At 35.9% G+C, this 20,490-nt stretch overlaps 1 protein-coding gene across 12 annotated transcripts in view; it reads right to left on the reverse strand.

Moving 5' to 3' along the window:
• RBMS3 (RNA binding motif single stranded interacting protein 3) overlaps nucleotides 1–20,490 on the reverse strand; it is a 717,162-nt gene that overhangs the window by 134,020 nt on the left and 562,652 nt on the right. For all 12 annotated transcript variants that reach the window (XM_059162401.1, XM_059162402.1, XM_059162403.1 and 9 more), the window contains one exon: nucleotides 12,174–12,280. In XM_059162401.1, the coding sequence (XP_059018384.1) occupies nucleotides 12,174–12,280 (107 nt within the window). The remainder of the gene's footprint in view (nucleotides 1–12,173; nucleotides 12,281–20,490) is intronic.

Below are 20,490 nucleotides of genomic sequence, written 5' to 3' on the forward strand. Positions count from 1 at the left end.
CATCTTTAATTGATGGTATTATAGAGTCAAAGATGTAGTGTATATACGGTTAGAACCCCACCATAATAAAGTAAAGTAAAAAATATAAAATGTTGAGGTTGTTACCAGGGTAAGCCTGTGCAACTGAATAGGTGGGAGTTACATGTATCTGATTAATTGATTTATATTCCCCCAGGCCCCAGCTGTAGTTTGATGCTATATGGAGCTTGTAAGCTGTGACTTAAATATTGATGGCGATAATTCTGGCTCTCGAGGCAGCCTGGGATTGCCAGGACAGTGCCAACAACTCCAGAAATCTCTCAGTTGGTTGATGCCTCCACTTAGTTGCCATGGAGACTGGTTCAAGGGAATCAGAGAACATGGAGATCAACTATCAATCAGCCTTTCTCCTTATAATTCTTGATATAATCTTCCCATTCTTCAGCACCTCATAAACCCCATGCCCCAGTCTCCTCTCCAAGAATATAAGCATGTTTTCCCATCCTCTTTTTTTTTGAGAATGGAGACTAGGAAGATGTCTAGAGCTCATCATCAAATGCATCACATCCAGAGTTATACTATTACAGGAATTTACAAGATTTGCTTTTTATCTTTAGTGATCATAGGTTAGAAAAAATGGGCCCAGCAGCTTTAAAATATGAACACTTAACCGAGTAAGAAAGTTTCTATGTTATACTACTGAGCATTCAATTTTTTGTGTCAACCGAGAAGATTTTTTTGAGATTATGAGTATCATTCACCTTGAGTCTGCTCTCTAAATTGTCAGTAAAGCACATGAAAGAAATAAGAGTACATTTGGTGGGCTGGCTAACAAATTCACTTGCAGGTGTTGCAATGCATCATAACAGCTCTTTTTAAGATCACATATGGAAAGACTCTTCTTCAGTTCAAGGTTAAAAGAACTATTTGCAGAACCTGGCAATGTTGTTAGATATATCTTAATTTTTTCCAAGGTCCCATTAAAGAAAATAATTGGACAATTAAATGCCAAGCATCATGATATACCCAAAGGAAATTGCAAACTATATAGATCATTTTTCTACCTTCATGGAATATGGTCAAAGATAACTTGAATCTACATCCTTTTACTGCTAAGTTTTAAAATAGTTCTTTAGATATATTATTTTCCTTAAAGTATTTTTTATTTCTAATGGTTCATTGGGGCAATACTTCAACTCCATATCTCTGAAACATAAATTTTCTAGTGTTCAGTACTGTAAAATTAAATTGTAGTCAATATGGCTCCAAAGCTAATAGAAATGATATATTTCTGGGCCTTGTCAGGTTCTTCTTATACTTAATAAGAAGGATGTTGACTGGTGACTGATCAAAGGGTTTGTGAGCTGGGCGCGCTATTCCAAACAGAGCCAATTGAAGGTAAAAGGGACACATGGTAAGCTGCTTCTTGTCTTCCTCACTGATAAGAATCCTCAAAGTGTGTGCTATACAGCAGCATTGGTAACAGCTAGTGACAGCCAATGTTTTCATAAACTCAACAAAATATTTTGTTCAGAGTATTCTTCATAAATGGTGACGATAGGGATAACCTTTTTTCTCCAGATTTTATGCAACTTTTTTGCTATTACTTCCTTAGCCATCGATGTTATGTGCTCTTCATCATCAAATATTTACCATATAAATGTGAATCATTTGGATTTCTAAAGTAAAGGGCCAATATAGCTTTCTCCTCCGATGCAGATAGGCGGGTAAATAAGAATTTTTTAAGTAACAATAGAAATAATTCAATGTGTTAGGCTGATGACTAGGCTAAGGAAGATATATGAAGCTTTAACTGCATCAAATGTTTAGTGATCTTGACAGAGTGATTACAAACCACTGGTCACTCATGGATTCATTCAATTCATGAAAATAGGATAAGAGCTTTTTCTAAATTCCTTAAAATTTTACACTTTTTGGTTGAGTGGAGTAAATCTATTGTCTTTATTGATAACAATTGACCACTAACTCTAATAAAATTCCCCAAGACCGTTAAATAAAGATAGTTGGCTGCATGCATTGGTACAGTTACTTTTGACACTTACACACATTGCTTTTTACGTCAGTGGAAGAGACATAAACTTAACCAGTAACTGGCTCTCAATAACAATAATCATAAAACAAGATACAATTGATTCTTGTTATTAGCAGCAATTATATTCTATAAAGTCACCATAAACACCAAATTATGAATACAACTCATTGTCTCTAGAGGAAATACAGTATTAGTTTCCTACAAGGCTCTGTTCACAACATTTTCATCAACTAATTAATATACAACCTTGTTTTAGTTGTGATTTTGTCTAAGGACACCTTATTAAATAAATATTTTTGATTCAGCAACAATGAACTCAAAGCCAACAGCACTGTAAGTCATGCTTAAACAAAGCTTATCTCCATTTTTTTTTCATATTGTCTCCATTAGACACGTCATGGATTTCCTGCACTTAGAAACACTAGACATTACTTCAGCACTACACTTGGGGGCCCTTTTAAACAGTGAAATCACCAATGAAAAACACAAACATGCAAAAAATGTGATCCTAAATAAAGCAAGAAAAAAACCCTTATTAAAAGGGTAAGAGTTGACACAGTAAGTCAGAACATCTCTTGTTCAACTTCATTTGGGACTGTGTGTGCTTGGTGACTCAGACTTTTTAATTTTAAGTTTATTGTTTGAATTTCAGTAGAGTTAACACACAGTGTTATATTAGTTTCAGGTATACAATATAGTGATTCAATAATCGTATTTTACTCAGTTCTCATCACAGTAACTGTGCTCTTTAATCCCCAGCTGACACGACCTTTTTAATGCTTTTTACAAATGATCATGAAAACACATGAGTATTAATTCTGGGTTACAAATAAATTTTAGCAAGTAGGTAAACTTGCAAATATGGAGCCCATGAATAATGGTAGTCAACTGTATTTTTTAAAAAATATTTATTTATTAATTTGATGGGGTGGAGGGAGGGAGAGCTGCAGGGAGGAGGAGAGGGAGAGGGAGAGAGAGCATCTTAAGCAGGCTTCATGCCCAGTGCAGAGACCAACAAGGGGCTCACTTTGATGACCCTGAGATCATGACCTGAGCCCAAACCAAGAGTTGGATGCTCAACTGAACTGAACCATCCAGGAGCCCTTCAACTGTATCTTCTTTCAAATGACAATTTCATGAGTCTGAGTCTTTCAGTAAATGAAAGGCAATTTTATAAATGGGACTAGTATTACTATTTATAGGAATTCTAAAAATTCCTTTCACAAAAGAACTTGGTGATAATACTCTTGAAATAGATTCGAATATGGAAAGTTAACAATTATTGACATTCAGCACTCTGAAGCCATAAAATGTACAAGAAAATTCCTGTTTCCCAACTCTTTGTTAAATCCAGTAGGTCACCAGTTGTGGCATTGGCATGTTTCTTTGTAAGAGATAATTGCTTTGAATGATACTAGAAAGTCCTTGTGCATAAGGAATACTTTTCACGGCCACAGAGATATAGAAGCACTTTCTATATCCAAAATTAATTGCCATTATGTGCCAGAATAGGTAGGTTAATAATTCATTTTCCTTCTTTTGAAAAACATCAACTATGTAATTCCACAGTTCTCAATTTTTTCCTTGGTATCTAGCAATAGTCCATGTTTTCTTTTACTTTTCTTTCTTTTTTTCTCCATCTAAGTCCCTCTTACCCTGGCAGCTCTTGGCTCTTATGATTACATGACCTTCAAGAGAAAAGTGGCTAGAAATTTGAACACCACCTAACATTTCAGTGCTAAATAGTGTTTGGAATGCAGGTGATGATTTGGAATGTGATCTTTTAAAAACCTTAATAAAATATAGGTCAAAGGGAAAATAAATTAATTTCTACTTGTTTTATATTTTATTAAATAAGTCAAAATACAGTTGGAAAAATGATATTGGTATCAGATTTCCTTTCAAATGAATGTTGTATCAATTAAAAATAATCCCCATTTGGAAAATAAGTAGACAAGACATGAAATTGGAAACCAAGGACTCAAGCATTTGAGTCATAAGAAACATACAGAAAAACTGGCTTTCAGATTAAAAAGTCCCGAGTTGTGTTGATGATATTATGAGAGCGATAATAATAGCTGATACTGAAGTGATTCTAGTTTTCCAGGAGCTGTGCTCAGGGCTTTACCCTCACCACTTCATTTAACCCTCCCAATCACCAAATATGCACTTTTAACCATGAGTGTTGTCACCCAGCTCAAAGGCTGTGGATTTGTGGTTGAAATGCTCCACTTTTCCCCCTAACCACAAAAGTAGACTGTCTGGTAAAATAGGAAGAATAGCAAAGAATACCGAGCACTTCACAGATGCTGACACACATGAATCCTTAAAATTCAGAAGGAATTATTATTCTCACTAGCTGCATTAGAGAGAAGGACACAAGATTGACTCTATCACACCCAAGCTCCAGCTGCTCCTCTAAATATTATTCTCTCTGTGCCATTCCACACCCAGGGGCATAGGGGCATTTACTGGACAAGTAACGAAGTGGAACTTTTCAACTCTGGGGTGATTTTTCTGGTTTGTAAATGCATATAAGTCAGTTTCTCAGTTACCTACACTGAAAAGCAAACACATAATCAATCAAACAGTTAATAGTAACAAAACAAGTGTGCACTGACAGTCTTGTGGCTGCTACTTTTATTTTTATATTTTTATTTTGGTTTTGGTTTTCTTTCACTGTAGTGTAAGGGGATAGAGCTAGTTATAGTCAGTAATTGTACTTCCGTGGTACTCAATTATATTCTACCCAATGTTTAATCGGGTACTTTACAGGCAGAGAAGATCTTTGCCATTTTAGGTTCCAAAGGGATGGAGGAATCTGTCTATATGTTTATGTCATGTCCATTATGTCCAGTCCTGTGTGTCCTCTCACATAGGGTACACTCACTAAGTGCTCATCGACTGACTGAATGCTTTTTGTTTAAACTGCTCCTTTTATTTAAAAAATCTATTTCTAACACAATTCTTCCCTTTAAAAGATAATTTCTGCAAAAAGGAGTCACATATTGAGAAAGTAAGAAAGCAAATAGGAAACATAAGGAGATAGAGGGGTTCTCATGGTAACAGTACAGTTCTTTTTGAAATTTTACTATTTTTTTTTAAAGATTTTATTTATTTGACAGAGAGATCACAAGTAGGCAGAGAGGCAGGCAGAGAGAGGAAGGGAAGCAGGCTCCCCGTTGAGCAGAGAGCCAGATGCAGGGCTTAATCTCAGGACCCTGGGACCATGACCTGAGCCGAAGGCAGGGGCTTAAGCCACTGAGCCACCCAGGCGTCCCAACAGTACAGTTCTAATATACATTCAGGGTAAGGGGTCTTCCTTATACCTCATATGTCCTGGGGACACAGCATAAAGTACAAGTCATAGAAGGAGCAAACGCCTTTTGACAAGAGTGGTGGTGATTATGGTGATGGAGACACAGCTGAGATTCAGAATTATGAAGAATTCTGTGTGTACTCATTTTCTTTCAGAAAAATAAAAACAAAAGCAAACATAAAAATGAAGACATGGATCTCAAAGGAAACGTTTATCTTGAGTGGGAATATAGGATGTAACTTTTGTACTAAGAATGGCTATCTATCTACTTAGAAATCTAAAAAGCCATCTTTGTCTCAATCATAAATGGATTTAGTCAGAATGAATAATTACTCCTACTACCTTGAGGCAGTCTGAGGAGGAGGCTGGATGTTTGGAATCAGGTTTATCAACTTTGTTTGCTCTCAGCTATGGACTTCGTCACTGTATGAGAAATCCCATTCTCCCACCTGATCTTTGCAGGCTTTCATTCACTTACTGGCACTGGAGAGAATGTTTATTAATAGTAGCTGTGAATGGACAAGAGTTATAAAACTTTAAAGCACAGGGGAAATTTTCATCCATCACTGAAAACGAGTTGATTTCAGGTATGAAAATAGACAACATATTATCTGGGTTATAGATAATCTGGGTCATATCAGATCACATAGTTTTAGCTGGCTGTGATAAAACTGAAAAACTTAGGGCACCTGGGTGGCTCAGTGGGTTAAAGCCTCTGTCTTCGGCTCAGGTCATGATCCCAGGGTCCTGGGATCAGGCCCCACATTGGGCTCTCTGCTCCGTGGGGAGCCTGCTTTCTCCTCTCTCTCTCTCTCTCTCTCTCTCTCTCTCTCTCTGCCTGCCTCTTTGCCTACTTGTGATCTCTGTCTGTCAAATAAATAAATGAAATCTTTAAAAAAAAAAACTAATAAAGTTAGTTCAGTAAAATTGGATTTTGTGGGCATCTTAACGAGACCTAATTTAAGGAAATTAAAGCATATTCTTCAGTTTACTCTACCTCTTAAAAGATTTCAAACATATTCAGGCAGAGTCACAGGATTTCACTACTGTAAGGAACACAATTTACATCTGGTTTGTGTGAATGGTACCTGCTGGTATTAGGAAATGCATATACTATATCCCTGTACCCAAAGTTTGCAAATAGAAATGCACTCAAACAAAACGTCTTTGAGATATATCATCACGTTTTCTCTAAAACTTGCTCCTCATTCAGGAATAGTATTCCTTAGTATTCCTAGAATGCATCCCCAAAAAAGCTTACTTCATTTTCTCCCCCCAAATAACCTTGCAAACTATTCCTAGGAACCTGAGTGCTGATTGTTAACAATATTATTTTAGCTCCCTTTATTCAGACTCATTAAATGTTTCATTTCCACAGTAAAGAAAAGTATCTTCAGAGCATCACATAGAACATATTTGTTATTGCTAATTGTTTTGAAATTGACTCTAGCAGAGAACTGTAAGATAGATAAAAGCAAGAAATACCATTTTATTGCTTTTAGTTTTATAATAAAATCTTGGCATTTCTTCACTAGACATGTGAAGTACTTGACTACTTTGTTGGGTTACTTCTTTTTTCTAATATTTATTTATTTGTTTGTTTATTTATTTTCTCACAATAGCACATACTCTCCTCAATGTCGATCACCTAGCCATCCCATCTTTCCCCAGCCCCTCCCCAGCAACCTTCAGTTTGTTTCCTGAGGTTAAGAGTCTCTTATGGTTTATCTCCTTCTCTGGTTTCATCTTGATTCATTTTTCCCTCCCTTCCCCTATGATCCTCTGTCTTGTTTCTCAAGCTACTTCTTGTTTAATTGCCTTGTTTCTTGTTTGTGTCCATAGCCAAAATACTATTTCTTGGAGGTACAATACCCAAAGCAATTGTTATCAATGACATTTACTGACTCAGTTACTATCGGGCTTGGGAAAATCTATGAAAGCTAGACTAGAGTTTCGAAGCCAGTGAAAAATAGTGTGTTTATGATATTTGTACTATGTAAGGATAATGTCCTAGCATGAAAACTTGGTGAAATATCACCATCTTCTGTAATCTGACACTTAGCATTTAGTTATATTTGAAAATTCTGAAGGAAATCTAGAGACTAGTCAAAACAATTGTCAACATAAAGTAATTTCAAGGTTTGAGTAACTCTAATCATTGTAGTAGAAACATTCATCTTTTGATTTAAGCCTTTGATCTTTACAACATAATTGAACACTTTTGATCAGCTGTGCAAATTATTTGGGTACCCAAAAATTTGGTGGCTTTCTGGTAGTCATTCCAAACCTTCTTTGGAAATATAGGAAGAAGGAACAGGAGTTCATGTTCCTGATATTATGTGTGTGTGTATGGTTATATATATTATTGAAATTATATTTATTTGCTCATTTGCTTGTTTTAAATTTTTTATTTAAGTAGAGTTGACACATAATGTTGTATTAGTTTCAGGTGTACAATACAGTGATTTGGCAAGTCTATACACTATTCTATGACACCACTCATGTAGCTCCAATCTGTCACCAACAACCCCATTACAATACCACAAACTACTTTCTTCATGCCGTGTCTTTTATTCCTGTGACTCCTGATATATTTTTGATTGCCGGTTCCAGATTCTATTCCCAATTCCAGACCAGTCATTTGGGAGAGCACTAACAAGAACAATTTGGGAAACATTCTGTCTGAAGTAAAGACTGTGGCCTCAGCTGTAATGGGATATCTAGCCACTGCATTTCTTGAAAGTCATAGTGATGATAAAGTGGAACCATTTCTGACCTAAGGGTGACATTAAAAACATTGCATCACCATTATGACAGAAGCACTGGCCAATCAGAATGTAAATGCTGGAGTAGCATCCTGGGAAACTCCTGGTGTGCCAGCCAGCACTCCATTCTTATGAGATCATAATGGGTCCTGCAGGAGGCATCATAATGGAAGGAGTAGAGAGGTCACTCTGATAGACTAGTGTCAGCAGTTATTTACATAATGAAAGAAGTATGTTTTCCTTTTTTAACAAGCAGAGTGGCTTTTCTGGTATATGGAAGTTGAATATGAGCCCTATGCTTGGCTCAAGCATCTCTAGGACAGTGGTTCTCAAAGTGTGGTCTAAGGATATCTGAGGGTTCCTGAGATATTTTTAGGAGATCCATAAGCCCTCCCTTTTCCAATAGCATGTTAATGTGGAGTTAGATTTTCTTCATATAATTAAACCAAACAGAATATTGCAACAGGTTGAACGCTGATGCAGGTATGAAAATCTGCTCATCTTTTATTAAATCAGACATTCAAGTGATTTGCAAAAATGTGAAAGAGTGCTATTATCAAAAAAAATCTTTGAAAGATACAATATTTTCCATAAAATATAATATTTTTTGTTAATGGGGGATGGCTTTATTGTTTTTTGATGAACTAAGAAGATAAAAAGATACAGAGACTAAAGAGTTTGTGGATTTCTGCTTCAAGAAATAAAATGATGAGAACTGTAGAGCACTGGGAAAGAGAGGCCTAACAGCCTCTATCCCTGATTGCTCTATTTAAAGTTTTGATTGTCACTTAAGAGATTAGTTAATGACTTTAAAATACCCCTGTGTATTTCACTTATGCAAAAATATGTCCAGCAGCATATATTTGTATTTCAGAACCTTGCTAATCTACATTACTTTATGTATATAAACTTTTCAGTACTGGATTTTTTTGGGGGGGTAAAGAAATATATTTCACTAACTATGTTAAAATAACTGTTATCAAAATGACACTCAGAAGAAAATAGCTTTACATAATAAATTAAAATTTTAATTAGCTTATCAATTGTCATGTGTAGGTACTTCTTTTTTTGTTTGTTTGTTTTAAAGATTTTATTTATTTATTTGACAGAAAGAGATCACAAGTAGGCAGAGAGGCAGGCAAAGAGGAGGAAGCAGGCTCCCTGCAGAGCAGAGAGCCAGATGCAAGACTGGGTCCCAGGACCCTGAGATCATGACCTGAGCCGAAGGCAAAGGCTTAAGCCACTGAGCCACCCAGGCCCCCAATACTTCTAAGATACTTAAACATTTCAGGAGAAATACTTTTTATCTTTTTTTTTTTCTTTTTTTTAACCTGACTTTCATGGGAGAGGTAGAGGAAACATGAGCCTCATTCTGTAGTAATATCCCAAATACTGAAGCATCAGAATAGAAACTATCATCTTACATTTTGTCTAAGGCAACAGCGATTGAAAGGTTTACCATTACTTTATATAACAACAAAACAAAAACAAAAAAACCCAAAAAGCAAAAAAGAAAACAAAAATGAAAACCAACAAGCAAGCAAACAAGTAAAAAAACCCAAAATGATGTGATAAAGTTGGTATGCCAAAGGGTTACAAAGAAAATGGAAAACAAGACCCTCCATCAGAAATTGACTTCAAGGGAATATCCATGTCTCAGTCTTAATACTGCATGAAGGAAGAGCTCAGAGAAAATCTCTCCTAAGAATCTGACCCATAGTCCTTGCTTTGATTAGTGCTTCAATTCATGCAGCCAGTGTGGTCAAAGACCTTAAACAGAGAATGTAGGTAGTGCCCCCAGGTGACTAATAGGAGCAAATGCAAATTGTCTTGTAATAATGCCATTGTTTATAAGAGGAGAACCAATTTCAGAAATGTTAAAATGTCAAAAAACAACCATGAAAACATGTGTTTTAGAAATGATGAAATACAGTAATTAGAATTTCCTGGTATATAAAAATTAATTAAATATTGCCTACATAGGAATAATTTACATTATGCCATACTTTATCAACCATACTGACATAATTTACTCTAGCAATCACAAAGCAAGGGGAAATAGAAGCAAAAATATATATTATGATGGACACACAAAGTTATGCAACATTCAGAGTGTCTGCACTTAAGACCAAGATGTAAAAATTAACGTGCTTATCTCAAAATCAAGCTATCTGGCAAGCATATGTTTAGTGCATGCTACTTGTTCTCCTAATTTCTTTCCTCTGAATGTGTCTACACACTTGGAATACATTTTTATGGGTCACAGATAAATTTATGAAGGTCCCTTGATTTTCACAGTTCAAGAGGAAAATGTAGAACTCTTAAACAGCAACTTTTGAAAACAGAGACTAGGAATATATATTTAAAACCTATATTTAAACTACAAGATGCTCTGGGTGTTAAACTTGACTCCACAATGCTTCTGTCTCAATAGTACACATGTTCTTTACCATGACATCAACCTAAAGCCTTAGATTTATATGAGGTAGCAAAGTGGCAGCTCTGTCTACATTTCTCATGTTTATTGGTTCGGTTCCTAAGAAATGTAGATTTAAGTACAGTGTCTTGCTGAAGCTGGCATCCCTTTTGTGGATATGATAATTCAGGTTCTTATGGGGACAGGAACTGGGGTTTTGGTCATCATTACCAAGCTAACTAAACTAATTTACTGTCAAGGCTTCTTGGCGATGGTTTATGATCCAGAAATCTCTCTCACCAGTGAGCATTTGACCCAATAGCATTTTAAACGATCAAATGAGTCTTTCTAGACTACAGATATTTGGTATGGGATGGATGTCATAATGAGGGCTGTCAGAAATCAGCTGTCTTTGGAGGCAATGGGGCTAATTGTTGGTCACTAACCTCTACCTAAAACACAGGGGTCATTCCATTTCCCCTTCCTTTTTTGAACATAACACAGATAGCCTTTCTATAGTTGAAGTATCCAAACATTCCTTTTTCATTAGTTTCAAGTGTTCAGTGGTGATTCCCCTCTTTTTCTCTTAAAATAATGAGTTATAGATTATACAATACTTGAGCGTAACTATACACTTTAAGAGAGGTTTTGAGACCTGCATAGAAATACTCAAAACAGACAACAGTGTTAGAAACTAAAAACTGGCTAAAGGTTTTGGTGAGAAAATCCCCACCCTCTTCCTTCCTTACAACTGTGAATGCTGCATCAAGTGGGATGCCTCTTAAATGAGAAATGGATGAAGTAGGTGCTTTGAATAGAAATATGAAATAAAGCTCTTCTGTTGAAATTATGGCTTTGGTACAAAATTGCATTTATTCAAGTCATTCAAGCAACTCTATTCCATTTCATAAAGAATAAAAAAAACCTCTTAGAAGCCCAGATACCTTTTCCTTGTCTTCTTACAATAAAAATAACCAAAAGGAAATCATTCCCAAGGGTCATTGGATACATAAGCTTGCTTTTCTACTTCTTTGTGTTAAGAGTATAAGTGGATAATTAACTACTCAATGCCTTTTATTTTTTATTGTGATAAACAATACCCTGTGTATATGAACTTTTCCCCCTCTTTCTTGACCAACAGAAAATGTCATATTTTATACTGATATATACATATATAAAATACATATCAACACATTTATGAACAAATGGGAAAATGCATACATACACATATATGAGCAAGTAGACTATCTCAAGGGTAGAATAAAATAAATCTAAATTCGTGTTTTTTCCCAAACACAAACATTTAACTCTCACTATTGATTTCACTGAAAATATAGGTACTCACAATTATGGATCAAGTCTTTGTGGATAATTCTTTCAGTGAGTGTATATTGGGTTAAGATTTGGTTAAAGACAGAGGATTTATTATAGGATAGAACTGAGGTCAATTTTGAAGTCCTGCACTCCTCCTCAAGTCATTTTATCTAGAGCACATTAACATAGGCCTTCTCATTTGCTCCCTTCAAAGCCATCTAATTTTCTACAGGACTCGAATTCATCAGGGTCCCAAATATCTGTCTTGCCACCCTTCTGAGGGATGTCCACTGCTATATTTCTGAGCAAAAGTCAGTCAGGACTCACCTCTCCTTCCCTGGGCCAAGGCCTTCCATTCTGGGTGTATTTGCTTTGATTCTGTCGCTTCTTTTGTCCTCCATCAGCGAATTTGCACAGTAAAGGCTCACTAGGGGCTGGGAAGATAAGAAATCAATTCTATATTAGCAAATACCCCTAAAAAACAAGTGATTTTTGAGTCACAATAGCGCTTTGTAATGCCTTTCTTTTGACGTTTTCTTGCTTCTGGAGAGATAGTAGGCCCCCTTCTAGTCTCAATTATCTTAGCTGCTATTCTATCTAACTGGGCTTCAAAAAAGTACTGGCAGACCATAAAAGAATACAAAAAATATTGTTAAAAAAAAATCAGTTGAAGCAGAATGTGAACTTGCCTTAAAAGTAAAGAGGGGAATGTTGACTCCTTCCCGTTACATCAATGCTAAAAACCAGATGATGGGTCTAAAATGGAGTCACTTATGCTAAGTGCCATGTCACCAAACCGAGACCTAACTTAATTATAGTTTTGGCTTTCCCAGAAATGGAATTTTGAATCAATCAATCAGGAGTCACTAATAAGCATTAGTGAGGTAATTGACCTGATAGACCCCTGCCATCCCTAAAGAAAAGTGACTTTGCCACAACCAATCAAATTTTTGCCACTATAACTTTCTTGTTCCCACTCCCTTCTGCTGCAGAAGCCTCCCATCTGCACAGGTTCTCAGAGCTCCTCTCTACCTGCTGGAGGAGAGGCTGCCGGACTCACAAATCCTTGAATAAAGCAAATAAGATCTTTAAAAAGTTCTCATTGAATTTTGCTTTTTCATATTAGAAACATATTCCTAACCAGTATTTGTGTGTAGATAAATATTTCCCCCTCAAAGTAACTATGTTTTCACAGTAGAAACTGTAGGATTCTATTTTGGAAAGAGCTCCTTAGGAGTTGCCTTCTAAAAAGGGAGCCATTTTGCTAATTACAACCAAATCAGTTTTTTTTTTTTTTCTCATTAACCTCTGCAATTTCAAAACGACTAGAAGTTGATTGTCTACTGAACCCCTTTCTCTCCAATTCCCCAGTGAAATCTAGTCAGTATCTCAGGGAGAGCAATTATTTGAATATCAAATGAGCCCACATGGTAAAATATAGTCAAAGGATATGGCTCTAAGAAAAGAATCCTGGACTGGGGGGAAATGTGGTCCTGGGTGACTTAGGTTAACTTATTTGATAATCTTTTAAAACACAACAAGGAGAAATTTATTCTTTGAGAACTGATGCCCCATCCACATCCCTACTTAACTAAAAAAATTGCTGCTTGTGATTACCACAAATATATTTAAAAATGAGTGAATAAAAAGAAAGCCATATGGTTTAAAAAACTTGGTCAATGCATTAAATGGCTAGAAGGATTTTTTTTTTTTTTTTTGCTATTATTTGCTTGGATAAAAAAATATTGATTTATAAGTTTATAATCTGAAAATTAAAGTGAACCCCTCCCTCTCCCAACCCCCTGGGAAAATGAGTTCTTCTGAAGATTAATTGTATTAATGATTGAAGAGGAACAAAATATACCCCTCAAAAAAATGACTCTTTGGCAAAAGGATTAATTTAACCTGATTATTTTTAAGAAATAACAGAGGAAAAGCTCTGAAAACTGACCAGAAGTTACCCTTTTGTAAGAGACATTTACACTTATAAGGGAAATGTCTATTTATAACAGAAATTTATTCTTTGTATCTGGAAGAAAAGAATACTCTAAATCTCAAGAGATTCTTATCTATCAGTAAAGGAAAAAGGACTTAAATCTATGCAACAACCTCACCCTTGTTTACTGTGCTTTTTCTGGTAATCTCCTCTAACTGGCCTCCCTACTCCCTCCCCAACACCTTTGTCTTCAGCTGAAGACCATATTTAAGATGGTGACTGGGGCTATTTCAGGGAGTTACTAGGTTTTTCTGGGTATCTCCATACAAGAGGTACATATATGTTATTAACCTTCTGTTTGTTCTTTTCTCCTGTTCTTATGTCTTTATGGGGGGTGGGGGGGTCCTAGCCAAGAGCTTAGAAAGGTAGAAGGAAAATTATTTTAATTCTTTATCCCTCCTTCTATCTTTGCCTTTTGCCATGAAGTATTGTTGAGCTCTCTGAATCTTGGTCTGATCCCATGTGAACTGCTCTAGCCAACGCAATGTTAGCAAACGAGGCACAAGCAGAACATTGAAGTGTTTATAAGCATTGAGTTTTGCTTCTTTTGCTTCTCTGCACAGCTGCATGAATATACTCAGCCTGGCCTGTGGAAGGATGAGATACATGTGTAGAGGAGTCATCCCTACTATCAGAGCCAAGGCCAAAGTAGAGAGATCATCCAATGATTACGACCCTGATATGTGAGTGAGCTCAACTAAAATCATCAGAGATACACAGATAAACACACAGTTGACCACAGACCAGGTGAGGTCAATAAAGATGATCCCACAAACATGTAAGCTAAATGAATCTTCATTGTTTCATATCACTAAAATTTTGCAATTGACACGTAACACTGTAATCTTAATAGATAACTGCTATTGTTTTCCCCAACACCTATTCCTCCCCATATCCACTCCAGCAAGGTTGCTTATGTTCACTAACCTGGATAATGCAAAAGAAAAAAAAAAGATTATGGAATTCATGAGATTTTTAATTGTCTCCAAAATCAATAGTGGAAAAAGAAATGAGTGGGTAACCACAAATAAATATTTGAAAATCATTTAGCTTTAAGTGGCAGTAGGATTTACTCAATCCTTTTATTCTTTATTATCAGCAGAATGCTACTGACTAATATTGAAGGAAATACTGACTCAAACAGACAGAAGGTCAGAATTGGCTAAGTGGAATGAAAAACAAAATGTCTTGCCTCCCTATGGAAGAGTCATGTGGGAATATGTAACTTATCCTGGCACATAACTCAAGCAATGTCATTCCTCACAGAGAACAAGTGCTTCCCAACTGTCTGCTTTTGGGAGCCTCCAACTTCAGTGACTTTGGTGAAGCCACAGAAATCATACAAAGGAAAGGCTGAATCATGATGTGTCTGCAGACAGGAGCTGCCATCACACTGAAGTCGTCTAAATTCTTTCTCCAGATGAAGAACTGAAAGGATAAATGCAATCAAGGATCCTGAAACTCTGTGCTAAAGAAAATTCCCTGTGAGAGTCCAAAAGCATATATAAGTATGTGCCTATAGTGAGGAATGATTATATATGTATCATATATATCATTATACATACATCATCATTCCTCACTATAGGATATTTTCTCTGTTGATATTTTAAAAATTCAAGGTATATTCACTCATTCGAATGGGATGGTCATGCCGACATGTGAGTTTATAACTGGCAATAGTACAAATTTCTCACAAAAGGCAAATAAATCTAGAAATATCTTAAATTTCCTACTGTTAAAAAAATGTAGATTCTACCTTTTATGTTTCTTGGGATAATAACTTTCATGAGTCATCACTTTCTACTATCTGAGGCAGGATTCTCTTTATTGTCTCCTAAAACAGATTCTTTTAGAGAACATAATATACTGATTCTAATAGTCTAGGATATGATGATGACTTTGCTTGAGGTCATTCCTTGTTTCTGTAGGCTCTGACACTTAGTTTGGGTGCATTTCAGTGTCTAGCAGTCTGCTTCCTGGCTCCCTGACTTACTAACTACAAGACACCAGACACCTTTTAAATTTTTTTAATATTTCTGTGACTCATTTTCCTCATGTATGAGTTGAGGATAATAACATCATCTACCTCAGGCAGCTGTTATGTGGATTAAATAAACTCATGTGTGAAAAGAGTTTAAAACAGCATATGGTACATAAATGATTATTAAATCCACATTAGCCACAACTATCATTATTGCCTAGCATCTTTATTAGCCACTGCTCATACATCAGCTGTAAAACCTAGTTACTTGGCAGAGTCAGAGTTCAGAGTGTTCAGTCAACTGGGTTTATTGTTCTTCAGCTCTGTCCCACTCTAACTCCAACGCTGGTTTGGCCACAGAACTTTCAACTGACTCTCCACATCCGGCCACGTTCCCCTCCTGAATTCTTACCAAAGTTTGACTTTTAATATTCTGAGTAGGATAAAAGTTATGTATCTTAACACTCCATTGCCTACCCTGAATGTTCCCTGTTCCTTTTTCTGCTGTGTTTTCAAAAAACTATTCTTACTACTATTTTTTGTTACTTAATTGCTAGACATCTATTGGCTATTTAAATCCAGCAAATCTGTATTTTACTACTAAGGTAAGTACAGTGCTATCTACACATCGTAGGCAAGCAAAATTCACCACCCCAAAATGTGTCTCTTTGACATGTATACACACACACACACACACACACACACATATATTTAAAGACTTTCTTGGTGAACTCTTGGACACTATGGAATTAGGGGGACAGCACTGACAAGAAAAGAAAGGCTTAGAATGAATCATGAGCTTAAGGATTTCTTCTCCCTACTGGCACAGAGAAATTTTATAGAAGCTTCTTTGAAACAAATATTACCAAATCACAATATTTTAGCTTGCTAAGGATCAATTATACATAGACAATGATATTCTGGCTTGTAGACCCACCTTGAATTTTTCATTATTGAAAAGGGAACTTTTAAAACAATATTTTTAACACTAAGGGAAACTTAAAAAGCCATAGAAAAAGACTTTCTTAACTTTCAACTGAGATGCCTTTGTGAGTTGTGTTTGACAGTGTCTTGGAGGTTTCAAATTTTAGCCACCCTGGTATTCGAAGATCTTCATAAGTTGTTAGACTATAGATGTTGGTAATGACTTATTTATATTTACTGACATTCCTAAGTTGAAATATCTGCTGTCACTTTATTGATTTGAAGATGATTATGATGGGAAAGCAGGGCCACAAAATTTTTATTAAATGGAGTAAAAGAAATACAATCCCAGAAACACATTTTTAAATGTGCAATTAAAAAAGGATGGAATATCTGTAATATCTTCCTTGAATTTAGGCATGTAATTATGATTGCTAGTTTCCTGGGGAGTTTGGAGGTGGATTTCATTGAGAATGTAAAAGCAAAGAGTGAATTAGATGAATTAAGATTTATATAATCTTCTAATTCTCAGGTGATTTCTAAGTACCTACAAGATAAAATCCAAACCCTGACATTAGAAGAGAAGAATCTGTTCCCTTGATCTCATCTTTAGCCAGACTCCTCCCACTCCTCTGGCCTAAAGTCCCCTCATGTCTAAAGGCCTTTTCTCATGCCTGGAATTTCCCTTCCCAGCTTTCGCTCCTCGGCCTCCCCCATACACAACCTCCACCTGGCAGACTATTGATCAGCCTTCAGAATGCAGCTCAAATCCATGTTCCTTGGAAAGCCTTCCTTGACTCTACTTCATCTCATTTGAAAGAGGAATTTACCTAGTGCTTACTTGGCTGGCTTTCCTAGGTTGAATGCTGTTTCTGTTGTGTTAAGTCTTTCAACAGTAGCAATTAATGTCCACGCTTGAGTTTGAAAGTGATTGTAACAAAGAAATGAAGTTTATATATATGCATATAGCATGTGTGCACACGTGTGTGTGCATATTGTTAACAGCATTCTGCACATAGGTGCGAAATAATAATAAATAATACTTGAAAGTGATGCTACTCAAAGTGTGGTCCAAGTTCAGGCATCAGTGGGATCCAAACTTGGGAGCACCTGGGAACATGTTAGAAATGCAGAATCTGGGCCCTTCCCCAGACCTATCCAATCAAACTCTGCATTTGAACCAGATCTCCGGGTGATTCTTCTGAACACATCAGTTGGAGAAACACTGATTGGATTGTGACTGCCTCTTTAACAGAGGAAGTAAGAATAGATCTTAGATGTTCAACATGAATCCTCTGAATAATGAGATAATTTCAGTAGCACACAAATATTATATTGTCTACAATTTCCTTATTGCAGTATTATGCTACCAATTAATTTTGTCTAGTCTCTTTTCACAGTAGTTAAAATACAGACTAAATGAAGAAGAGGCCTTTGTGGAAGTGAGATGCAGTTATAAGCCACAGATTGTAATGCGCTAGAAGACATTATGATCTATCATGAAAATGAAGAGTATTTAAAATATAATTATAACAATGCATGGCGATAAAGTTGCATGGTAATTATGAAGGAGTAATTACTGTTTGTTTGCTTAGTGCAGTATTTCTAGCCTTCCAAACTGTATTAAACAGAACATCCAATGCATGAACCGATAAGATAACCTTATGGCTTACTGGATTTGCTGTTTTAAACAAACAAAACAACACCACTTATTTTACCTAGCACAATTAATGTAAAAATTTTTTTGAGTTTTATTTGAAACTTAATTTATTCTTCTCTTCCCCTGTGGTTTGATGGCTTTCTTGAAAGTTCTGCTTGGGTTCCTTTCTCTTTCTTTTTTGTAAACCTATTTTAAAACGTTTTTTTACTGTGGCTACCATGAGGTTCATATATAACATCTAATGCATATAGTAGTCTATACTTAGTTGATAGTTACTTAAGTTTGAACCCATACTAAGAGTACTAAATTTTTACTCCCCTCACCCATGTTTTAGGTATATGATGTCATAATTTACATCCTTTTATTTTGTGAATTCCTTGACTGATTTTTGTAGATATAATTAATTTTACTGTTTTTTTAAAAATTTCTACTATATTGGTTTTACAAGTGATTAATCTACTGCTTTTATTACACATTTGTATTTACCTCTGAAATTCTTTCCATTCATAATGGTCTTATTCCCAATTATGGCCTTTTCTTTCCACTAATTTCCCTTTAAGATTTCTTGGAAGCCTGGTTTAGTGGTGGAGGGCACATGAAACATTCCCCAGAGTAGATAAAGTGTTGGGCCACAAAACAAGTCTCAATAAATTCAAACAGACTGAAATCATATCATGCCTCTTTTCTAGCCACAACAGTGTGAAATTTGAAATCAATCCCAAGAAAGAATCTGGAAGAACACGAATATATGGAAGCTAAATCATGTGCTGCTACACAATGAATGGCCAACAAAAAAATCAAAAGAGGTAATTTAAAAAATACATGGGAACATATGAAGATGAAAACACGATGGTCCAAGATCTTTGGGACTCAGCAAAATTCGTTCTCAGATGGGAGTGTATCATAATCCAGGCCTACCTCGAGATGCAAGAGAAATCTCAAACAACCTAACTTTATTCCTCAAGGAGCTATAAATAGAACAAACAAAGCATAAAGTCAATAGAAAGAAGGGAATAATAAAGATGAGTGTAGAAATAAATGATATAGAGACTAAAAAACCAAAAAGAACAGATCACTGAAACCAAGAGCTGAGAAAACACAATGAACAGAAACTTCACATGACTTTGGTTTTATGATTCACTAAGAATGTTTACTAACATCATATTCTACAAGTAGATAACCCTTTTAGCTTCTAAATATTAATAGAATTCCTGCTGTCCCTTAGCGAAGTGAACATTTTCAATTTTTAACATTCAGTTTATTTAAACTCTTCAGATATTTATAATGGCTTGTGGTGACAGTCTTTTAAAATATCTCTTCTTACCATAACTTACAGGTCTGGTAGTTTAAATACTAAATTTAAAAATTCCTCACCTCAGAGAGATTATAAATTTTACTTCAGGAAACAAAAGGGGAAGGTGGGAGAAGCAGAGTAGAAAAGATAAGCTAATGACAAGAGAAGCAGTTTATTGGAGGTGAGCTTATAAAATCTGGGACTGAGTGAAAGAATGAGATAAAAGAATTAAAAAGAAAGAATTCCAAGCACTAAGGTAAAATATAAAAATTTAATCTTTCTAGATTAAAATAGTTTCTACTATTTTCCTATTAAATGTGTGGACATGGATCCGTTCTCAATGAAAAAAAGAAAAAGGAACTATTCCTGCGATAGTCAAGGTGCCTTGTACATTAAAAAGCGGTTTCATAGTAGAGAATTTAAAAAATGATACTAAGGGGTGCCTGGGGGGGCTCAGTTGTTTAAGAATCTGCCTTTGGCTCAGGTTGTGATCCCGGGGTTCTCTGATCAAGCCCCGCATCAGGATCCTTGCTCAGGGAGGGAAGTCACAGCCTAGAAGAGGAGAAAGACAAGCAAAAGGAAACTTCTAGCAGCTTTCAGTGGATACCATAATGGGAATATGGATAGGTAATTTGAAAGCATAAAACAGATGTCACTCTCTAGCACTATAGACACAAAATGTCCTCTAGCTCAAAAATCACATTCACTACCATAGAGTTGTAGAAAATCACATGTCACAGGCATGACTCCCCCCATGCCGACTGCTAGATAGTAAATGAGCACATGAAG

This window comes from Mustela lutreola, chromosome 2, assembly GCF_030435805.1.
Source record: "Mustela lutreola isolate mMusLut2 chromosome 2, mMusLut2.pri, whole genome shotgun sequence".
Lineage (NCBI taxonomy): Eukaryota > Metazoa > Chordata > Mammalia > Carnivora > Mustelidae > Mustela > Mustela lutreola.